Genomic DNA, 10994 nt, shown 5'->3' with positions numbered 1-10994 from the left:
TTTGAATCGTTATCTTGTTGTTATCTAGTTGTGTCAATCGACATTATATCATATTGTATGGGTCATGTTCAAGTTTAAAGTTTGCATGTTGGTATGTACCAAATTAAAAATATTCTTAACAAACTAAAGTAAGAATTAAACCTTATAAAACAAAGTCTATCCGATTGATCCTATTATAATCCTAACTTGCATAATTTAACCTTCAATATAAAGCGCGTTCTATACATTGGTGTATTAACTTCAAAGGCACAACCTTTTACTAAAAAAAGAAAGAAATTCAGCCACATTAAATCCGATCGCGTGGAAAACATTAGGCACATATAATTTGAACTAAATCAAAAGATTAGTATCCAACCCTCTTATTGATGACACTTGTACCCAATTAGACATAAAAATGAAATAATTAATGTACTATTTGAGTGAATGACAGATATGTATGTACGGTATCGACTTCTTATCTCTAAAAATGGAAAACAATTAAACTTTTAATTTTTTGAATTTTGAACAAATATAGGATATAATTATAACGGAATTGAAAACTTATAAATGGAAAAATAAAAATTAACTTTTTAGGATCAGTTCGAATTAATAACACGCGGTCATGATTTTTATTTTATGGAATAATTTTTTATTCACGGATAATAAAAGGCCAACATCACATGAGCCTGAAAAAATTATTATCTTCACACATTAATTTTCGAAAAAATATACTTTGAGCTAATAATTTTAAAATCAAACATGGAACAATATCCACATTCAAATGTTAGATAAAAGTAACCGAGTCTATCTCCGAATTTGCAAAGAGAAAATATAGGGATAGTCAGAAGTGAAATTCCAACCACAAATTTAGAAACGATATTCCTTTATAAATTGAGAATATGCTATTATATACAAAAAAATAGAACAAAACAAAAATTAATAGATACACGCATCAATACAAGTTCCCACTTAGTACGGCCCAGACCGTATATGGTATGTAGTGTGTACCATAAATCGTATATACGGAAACACCGTATGGCTAAAATCTTACCGCGGGTCAGAAAGTCAAACTAATCTTGCTTTCTTCACTCATTGGTTGCTCTCTCACTCCTCCAAGGACAATATTTACTTTTATTTTCTCTCTCATCCCCTCTTTCTTTCCCCTTTTTCCAAATTCCACCCTGGCGAAAACCCCTTCCACCGCTTTCACGCGTCTTCTCCCCAATTATATAATCCCCCATTTTCCCTCTTGTTTCCTTAGCAGATGCCCTCCAATTCCATCTGCAATCTCAATCTCCATCTCAATCTCCTATCCCTAATTTAATTGAAGAAGATGCCATCGTTGGAAGACGGAGAAATGTTCCTGCCGTCGACGCCGGGGAAATTCAAGGACAAATCCATCACGATGCACCGCCAATTCTACCGCTGCTTCGCCTCCACGAGCACCATGTTCCTGTGGGCCCTCTTCCTGGTGGCGCTCACGGCCGCCTATTTAAGCTTCCAGTCCTTCGTCGACTCCGGCAGCCGCTACTTCTCCACCGCCTGGGGCGGCATCCAGTGGGAGAAGCAGGTCCGCGCCTCCGCCGAGATCCGCCGCCACAACGGCGTCTCCGTCCTCGTCACCGGCGCCGCTGGATTCGTCGGCAGCCACGTCTCCCTCGCTCTGAAGAAGCGCGGCGACGGCGTCGTCGGATTGGACAACTTCAACAGCTACTACGACCCCTCGCTGAAGCGCGATCGGAGAAATCTCCTCAATTCGCAAAACATCTTCGTCGTGGAGGGCGACATCAACGACGCGCGGATGCTAGCGAAGCTCTTCGAGATCGTGGCGTTCACGCACGTGATGCATCTGGCCGCGCAGGCCGGGGTGAGATACGCGATGGAGAATCCGCAGTCGTATGTGCACAGCAACATCGCGGGCCTCGTAACCCTTCTAGAAGCCTGCAAAACCGCCGACCCGCAGCCCGCAGTAATCTGGGCCAGCTCCAGCTCCGTATACGGCCTAAACGAAAAAGCCCCATTTTCCGAATCGGATCGGACTGACCGACCCGCTTCGCTCTACGCCGCTACCAAAAAGGCCGGTGAGGAAATCACCCACACCTACAATCACATCTACGGGCTCTCCATAACCGGGCTCAGATTCTTCACTGTCTACGGGCCCTGGGGCCGGCCCGACATGGCGTATTTCTCCTTCACCCGTAACATTTTACAGGGGAAGCCGATCACGATCTACAAGGGGAAGAATCACGTGGATCTAGCCCGTGATTTCACCTACATTGATGACATCGTGAAGGGCTGCATCGGGTCGCTTGATTCGGCCAAAAAGAGCACGGGCTCGGGGGGGAAGAAACGGGCCCCCGCGCAGTACCGGATCTTCAATTTGGGGAATACTTCGCCGGTGACGGTGCCGATGATGGTGGGGATTTTGGAGAAGCAATTGAAGGTGAAGGCGAAGAAGCACATGGTCGAGATGCCAGGAAACGGCGACGTTCCGTTCACGCACGCGAACATCAGCTCGGCCCGGAAGGAATTCGGGTACAAGCCCACGACCGACTTGCAAACCGGGTTGCGGAAGTTCGTTAGATGGTATTTATCATATTACGGCTACGATCATGGCAAATCTGTAAAGTAAATTTCATTCAATTGGTTAGGATTCAATTTTTTATTTTTTAAGTGAAAAAAGAAAAAGAAATGGATACTTTTCTTTTCTTGGAGGTGAATAGTGGAAAAGATGCACTTATCATCTTCGAATTTTTTTAACTTTTTTCCTTGTTCTTGAATGAAAACTCGTTTCTCCAATTTCGTTGATTCAAATACAGCTATTTATTGTTGTTGTGAAATGAATTGAAGTCTTTTGAAGTGAAAAACAGTTGTAGTATATTCGTTACTTCGTGGCATCTCAATTATTGAGACGCCCTTTACTTTAGTCACTATCATGTGCATAATTATTGTTTTCAGTAATATTTTAGCAATTAATGATTTCGGTTTATGACAAAAGTGTGTGTGCAGCTGTTATTTCCGTTAAACTTAGTGTCGATTTTTTAGTGGCTAATCAATAGTAATTGATTAATTTAAATCCTGGTTTTTTGTTTGTGGAATTGACCGACTGATGTATTTAATTTGTGGTGTAGCACAACTCATGAACATGCCCTGCCGACTTGAAAAGGAGACATACCATAAAATATCCTAATATTTGAACTCTTTTAGCAGTAGGAGTATAATTTTGTTATTGGTATCCAAATTCAACTATTTCTTAATGTATCAAAAAATCTTTTTTATTATTATAATGTTATAATGTAGATGTGACCTTATGTAATATCTAGGCTCGCCCGTCCTTGTCATATTTATTGATAATGTGGCGAGGACACATGTTGCACGTCGTCACGTTCAAATGACCATATGTATATATTTGAATATTGAAAAGTGGTATAAAATAATTTTATTATTTTTCCAAATAATATTTATCATTCAAGATTGGGTCCAAACTTTGAAGGCATATATGTAATTGTACGTACTACCGTATCGAAAAATATGGACATAAATGTAAAAGATTTAGCACGTCACAGATTCATTACCCATAATCCATATGAAAACATTCATATCATTAGTTGAATGTTTTTTCGGATGGTTATGATTAATGCTCATTTATTTAGTTGAAATTTGAAAAGTAAGGGGTGTAGTTATATCGATGGTGTGAATGCAACAACACGAGGTGGTTAGCAATTGCGACCATGACGAATTCAATGTATCTACAAATATTTACCATGAATACAACATGAAATTAGATATAACAAGTGTTGGTTTCTGAAATTACAAGAGATAAACTAGTCGGGACGTAAAATAACCCAAGAAGAAATACAAATGGAAAACTGAAATTACAACTTGAAAATCGAAAGAATTAGCCGAGTCGAGGAGGCCTCTTTCTGCAAGACGAGCTACGCCCCGGTGGAGCCTTGATAAAACGGCTACGTCTCTGGTGTAGCAGCACCGCTATCAGCAGAGCTCCGGCAAACTGGATGGAGGAGAGGGCAGAGCTTTCGACAGAAAAACAATGAGAGAGAGAAAAGAGTGTATGATGCAGATTCTAGTTTCTAGTGTAGAATGCTAGAATGACTAGCCTATTTATAGGCTCAGTCCACTGTATGGGTCAACGCAGCCTTGATGGCTGTCATCAATGCTAGACCGTAACGGTCTTCTAGATTCGATCATGACGTGGACTATCACGTGTCAGCCACGTTGGCTTCCCGCGTCATACTGACGAGATGTCATCCCGCTTGGCTCGCTGACGTGGAAACGGTGGTGGTCTAAAAAGAATTAGACCCACTAGCCTTGGGTCGAGCCCACGACCAGGCCCAAAGACCAATTCCCAAGATCCAAGATCCAAGATCCAAGTCCAAGGACACGGGCACGGGCACGGGCTCAAGGCTCAAGGCTCGAGGCTCGCGGCGCGCGTGTGGGCTCATACAACCCATCTTAGTCCACTATAATTATTACATGTAATAATCCTACTTATTAAATACTAGTTTAATAAGGTTGTAACTTCCAATGTGGGATAATTAACTCTCTTAATTATTCCTTAAGCTTCTCTCATAGCTCATTTAAGTTTGCAATTTTGCACAACTTTAATCCATTATTTCTCACTCACCGGGAATCGGATTTGAGAAAATGAATATACCACGACCATCTACTCCGAACTTAGATCGACGCTATATCATTTAATTTCACAAAATTAAATGTCTCGTTGAAATTATAATTGGTCAAAGTCCATTGACCGACATAGATTCCAACAATCTCCCACATGAGTGGAAATAGCCAAATGCAAATGCATGCAGACAAGTTCAACCCTCGAGAGGTATATAAGCATAAGGATAGGTAGCTTTTAGCTTTGAACCTTCCATAGTCAACGCCATCGGATACACAGGCGGCCTGGTAGCGCGATGCTTTGAACTAGTCCCCACGGCGTGCACCGAGACAATGGTGTTAACACTTATACACCTCAACCTCATCCGTTCTCACGTTTTGTGTCCTTTGCCGCTTTGGACACCACATTGGATTCATAAGTGTGTAATTTGAAGCGGCCACACTTCACACTTACATAGGTGACTCCTACTCGAGTATCTTGCCCTACTCGGTCTCTTTGAGAACTCAATCCCCTTGAGATCCTTAGGAATCATTAAAAGTCATAGACTTTCAACACTCAATTGCTCTTTAGGGAATAGATGTAGACGAGTGTTTCTGTAACAACCCGACATTTCTAGGGTATAATAAATGCAGCGACTGCTACTTAGGCGAACTTAAAAACAACAAGAACAGAGACTAGGGTTTCAATTAAAGAGATTTACCCTAGCAATTAATGAAGATCAAGGCAATAAGTCAACGGCTAACTTACGAGAATCAAGACTTAATAGATTAGGCTCAAAAGTCAAAGGTTTAGCATAAATCCAACAAACGCAATAATTCCCCTCAATCCAAAACAAAGAATTAAGTTCACCATAACTAAAGATAACAAGTTCAAAAATATTCAGCGGAAGCATATCAAGAGAAAGCGGAGCCATGTATGAAGACACGACTACACTTATAGTTCCAAACATCCATTTTATTCGATTCAATCTTCTCAACACCACCGACCGCCCATCGCCGCTCAACCTGCACATAGGGAAAACACATGCAGGGCTGAGTATTTTAAACATACTCAATGGACTCATGCCAAAACATTTTATAGTTATGCCACCCTTACCATAGTGAACTCGAGTTTTGCATTTATTTAAAGATAAGCATCGAGTCACAAAATACATCATGGACTGGCCAGTCAAATAATACCTCCCATTTTCTCATCAATCATCATTTCATAGTGCGACGAAAGTGTGGCCACACTTCGCCCACGAGACCGGCCGACTAGCAAGGACGGCTCCCGATCCCACCGTGTACACTAGCCTGATAGGGTTTGCGGCCCTACTCAGACCCGAATTCGTTTTTATAGCCGCTGTAGCCTAATGGAGCGTACTCACGATCAAGGCATCAGGCAATCACAATATCCAAAATAATTTATAGGCATGGCATAACAGTTCAATCCACCCTTATTTCTCCAACATCATAAATTTGCACATAGAAGAGAGTTTAGAATAAAGCCCACCTCGATTTCTTTCGAGTTCAACAACAATGCACTTCTTCTTGATATCCCACCGGGAACGCGAACTATCACCTTTAGTTCATATTTTTTTTCAAATAAGTCTCAAATCATAGATTAAAATTATGCATGATCTCTCGTTTCCCTTTCCCCTTCGATTATTTTCAAAATCAACAATCAAACTCAAAGTATGATTATCATATCGTTTTTATCACACAACAACTCCAGATTTAACAACGATTCGTGTCACGCATGAGTGCTTTTCTCCACACAACACACGCACACACACCACACACATGTGCACGCCTACCGAGGCATGCACACACACACACACACTCTCGGCCACACACACACACTCACATCCATGCATCCAAATTCACCGATTAATTTCCCCTTCACTCGTTCTAAATGCATGTGGACTCAGAAACACCGATTAATCGGTAGAAGAAGAGAAGATTAATAATAGAAGTACCTTTTCTTGCAAAAACAAACGGGAAGAATTAATGGAGAAAGTATAAGAAAAATTTGAGAGAGTGGGAGAAAGAGAGAGACCGAAAGTTGGGAGAGTGGGGGACGGTTTCTGTAGTGCTAGGGTTTTGATTTCTCTCCTCTTATTTATAGAGTGCAAGATATACTCCAATAATTAAATAATAAAGATTTGGGAGAGATTTGTTGGGGAAGTGGCGTTATTATAGTTGAGAAATAGGGGGTTTTCGAATTTCAAGCTATTTTAATAGCTTTTGATTTAAATTTGAATATTTCACGGAGTAGAATAAAATATCACGGAGCAAGAATAATAATAAAAAGTCTCCCCAATTTAATAGGAAAGTGGCGTGTGATTTGAGCCTTTCAAAGGGATTTAATTAAAAATCCTAATTAAATTAGGATATGGTAAGATCTTCTTAGATGTGGCAAGATATGCTAGGATATTTGAATTTAAATTATGGAAGAGAATCAATAAGGGATCAAATAATATAATAAAATAATTCCTTCTCCCATAATAAGGGAATTTCGAAAATCCCTCTAGGAATAACATAGATTTCGAAATTTTTATCAAATAAAAGGAATAATCGGACTTTGGATTCAATTTGGATAGTTATCCCAAGCAATAATTAAATCCAAGAAAAATAGGATTTCTTTCCAATAAATAGGAGGGTCGAAAATTCCACATACTTAAATAAAATGCTCCTATTAAATTCTTACTCATCCCTTAGGATAATAATTCACCACAAATATTATTTCCTCCCACATCAAAATATCCACATTTTTCGAAAATCATCTCCACCTCACATTTTCAAACGACTTTGACCATTCCACGGCCACGTCATATTTTCCACAATGTTGACTATTCAATAGCCACGTCACATATTCAACAAGTTGACCATTCAACTCAATCTCAACTCAAAATCGCAATTAGGTCACATAGAATATTGCAATTAATTCACGCATATCATAGCATTAAAATCGCATCAATTAATTCCACATATCATAGCATTAAAAGCATTTAATGCAAAATTTCCACGTCACAAAAAATTAGGGTTCGAAAAAGCGGGGCGTTACAGTTTCACACGAACTCTCATAGCTTAGTTTTCCCATTGAACCAAGTTCTTGGGATCTCCAGTCATCATGGTTGGGTTACCACTATGAAAATTCTTTAGTTTGTGGATTTCAAACCCATTCCATCTAGCAACTTATTCATTTGATCACGGTTTAACCCTTTGGTTAGCGGATCCGCTAGATTATCTATTGACTTCACATAGTCAATTGTAATCACGCCTGTTGTGATCAAATGTCTCACGGTATTATGTCGTCGACGAATATGTCGAGACTTACTGTTATAGAAGCCATTATTTGTCCTCCCGATAGCGGCTTGGCTATCACAGTGAATCAACACTGGTGGCATTGGCTTAGACCAACCTGGTATATCTTCAAGGAAGTTCTTAAGCCATTCAGCTTCTTCCCCAACTTTATCTAAAGCTATGAATTATGATTCCATAGTTGAACGGGCTATACATGTCTGTTTCGTGGATTTCCACGAGACAGCACCACCCCCAATAGTAAAGACGTATCCACTTGTTGAAAGTGAGTCTTTATTGTAGGATATCCAATTCGCATCACAGTACCCTTCAAGTACCGGGGGGTATCTCGAAAAGTGTAGCCCATGATTTTGAGTATGCTTTAGATATCTCAAAACCCTTAAAAGAGCTCTCCAATGCTCTTTACTTGGATTACTCGTGTAACGACTCAACTTGTTCACGGCAAAAGCAATGTCCGGCCGAGTGCAATTAGTCAAGTACATAATGCACCCAATGACCCGTGCATATTCTTCTTGTGCAACGGGTTCGCCCTTGTTTTTGCTCAAGTGAACATCGAGTTCAATTGGAGTCTTAATCGGCGCGCCATCGTAGGCATTGAATTTCTTCAATATCTTCTCAACATAATGAGATTGGGTTAAGATGATTTCATCGGATGTTCTTAGAATTTTCATTCCAATAATTACATCGGCTAGACACAAGTCTTTCATGTCAAAGTTTCTCTTTAACATGGCCTTTGTCTCGTTAATCACTTGGGTGTTACTACCCATGATTAACATGTCATCAACGTAAAGACACACTATAACGTACCCGTTATCAGTGCTTTTAATATATACACATTTGTCGCATTCGTTGATTTTAAACCCATTTGATAACATTACATTATCAAATTTCAAGTGTCATTGTAACGACGCTTGCTTCAATCCATATAGGGACTTTACGAGTTTGCATACCATTTTCTCTTGTCCAGGTACTACAAACCCTTCGGGTTGTTCCATATAGATCTCATCCTCTAATTCACCATTTTACTTTTCCATCTGTTCCATCTGTTCCAAAAACGTTGAGTAACTTTTCTTGCTTTTACTTCACTCCCTCCGTCCATGAATAAGAGTTTCTTTTTTCCATTTTAGTATGTCCGCGAATAGGAGTCCCGGTTCACTTTTACCATAAATGGTAATAGAGTCTCACCTTCACCTAACTCATTCCACTCACATTTAATTTAAAACTAATATATACAAGTGAGACCACTATTCCACTAACTTTTTTCCACTCACTTTTCTAAACATTTCTTAAAACTCGTGCCGCCAAGAAATAGGATTCCTAATGGCGGACGGAGGGAGTACTATTTAACCACTTTATTGGGACAAAGGGAGTAGTTAATTTCTTTATGCTTTTTTTTTTTATCATAGTAGTAAATTAATTTTTCTTATAGCTAAATTAATTTGTTTTTTTTTTTTTTAATTTTTGTTTATATTTCTATTTATGTAAGTGTTGTTCTTTATAATTTAAGAATTAAAAAAAGTTAGCCCCATAAATATACTTATATAGTTATCATATACTAATATAAGTATATTCTTTGATTATTTAGACACTATCACACTATATGTATCTTTAATTTATCTGAAGTGATTGCTAATAAAATAATAATAAAAAAATTACATTAATGCAATCCCAAATCCCCAATTGAGCCCTAATTACTTACTTCTCCACTCCTATGTAAAAATTGCAAAATAAAAGTAAAATAAAATAAGTTACGCTTAAGGCAGATGATCAGCTCTTCTTATGCAATGGGGGGCCGCCATTGGCCAAGACCGATCAATTGGCCAAAAGGCGGAGAGAAGCGAGGGCCTTTCGCCGGCCCATCTCCTGCAATGAATGGCCGATGAGGGGCTATCTCAAGACCTAAGATCGGCTATACCACTATGAGTGCTCTTAAATCATTAGTAGTACATTATAATAAAACTAAAGTGTACAATGAAAACAATAGAAGATTGAAAAGTGGAATAAAAAATGTACGTTTGTCTTTTCATTGAGAATGTTACTTTTTCTTTTATCATGAAAAGTAATAATCTGATTCGATAAAATAATCAAAGAAAGCTGTAACTTTTGTATTGATCACTTGTACGTTTCTCGAAATAGTATAAAAGGTTACAATGTCGGTAAATTTAGCTAAATTGGATCAAATTAATAAGCATCTCGATTGATTTTAATGTTTCAATTGACAATAAACCGAACATGGTTCCAACTTCCAACTAAATCATAAATTTTTTTTTATTTTTTTTTCTATCATAGAGTTCCTTTTTATTGATAACAAACAAAATTGCTTTTATAAAATTATTTGATTAAATAAAAGGTCCTACCGGGAGTCGAACCCAGGTCGCTGGATTCAAAGTCCAGAGTGCTAACCACTACACCATAGAACCAATAGATGCGGTTTTTTATTCTTCAAATAATTAATCCTTGTGTTGAGGTTTAGCAGTTGAAAAAATAAGGTAATTCTGTTAGACTCTTCATTTAATCATTATAGCCTCTATATTTAATTTAATAATATGAAAATGATATGTGTACAATTATAACCTTATAATTTCTAATTTACATGTAAATAATTAGTAATGCCTAAATTAAATTCTATAAATGACAAAAAATTGAGAATAATTTCAGTCATGAGACCATATCACACCTCAACAAATTTAGCTAATCCTCATGGGCTCATGAATCCTGTGTAGATATGAATAGAATTTTATTCAAAAAAATATTGTACTAGTAGTGATATATTTTTTTCTCACGAATATTTAAACGACCTAATTTATGTAACGTCGAAGGCCCAACTTCGTGGCAATTTAGTGTCCAGTAATTCCAACACCAACCAATATAGGGGAATATTAATCTGGCGCATGCATTCAACTAAAAAACTCTATGACTATAAAAATTGTAAATGTATTCGCTTCAAACCATAAAAGTTTTTTTTTTTTTTTTTTTATAATTTAAATATAAATATATTTTTTTATTTTAGAAGGAATGAGGTCCAAAGCTAATAATATTACTACAAGTCTACAATATACAGGCCTATAAAC

At 38.1% G+C, this 10994-nt stretch overlaps 1 protein-coding gene and 1 non-coding gene across 2 annotated transcripts; one reads left to right on the top strand and one right to left on the bottom strand.

Annotated features, from left to right (window-relative positions):
* The first annotated feature begins 1159 nt into the window (after positions 1–1159).
* On the top strand, positions 1160–2778 carry GAE1 (UDP-D-glucuronate 4-epimerase 1). The gene has a single exon (XM_048085093.2). The coding sequence runs from the start codon at positions 1313–1315 to the stop codon at positions 2609–2611; it is 1299 nt and encodes a 432-aa protein (XP_047941050.1). The 5' UTR covers positions 1160–1312; the 3' UTR covers positions 2612–2778.
* Positions 2779–10271: 7493 nt separating this feature from the next.
* TRNAQ-UUG (transfer RNA glutamine (anticodon UUG)) lies at positions 10272–10343 on the bottom strand. Its single transcript has one exon. It is a non-coding gene; the product is annotated as a tRNA-Gln (tRNA).
* Between the last annotated feature and the right edge of the window lie 651 nt (positions 10344–10994).

This window comes from Salvia hispanica, chromosome 5, assembly GCF_029641045.1.
Source record: "Salvia hispanica isolate PSC_SH4W2 chromosome 5, Shi_PSC_v1, whole genome shotgun sequence".
Lineage (NCBI taxonomy): Eukaryota > Viridiplantae > Streptophyta > Magnoliopsida > Lamiales > Lamiaceae > Salvia > Salvia hispanica.
The sequence above is the reverse complement of the archived record's forward strand: the minus strand, read 5'-3'. Positions and strand labels throughout refer to the sequence as shown.

Bases quoted from the DNA above. Each gene is read 5' to 3' on its own strand.
- GAE1 (XM_048085093.2), top strand. From the start codon at position 1,313: ATGCCATCGTTGGAAGACGGAGAAATGTTCCTGCCGTCGACGCCGGGG.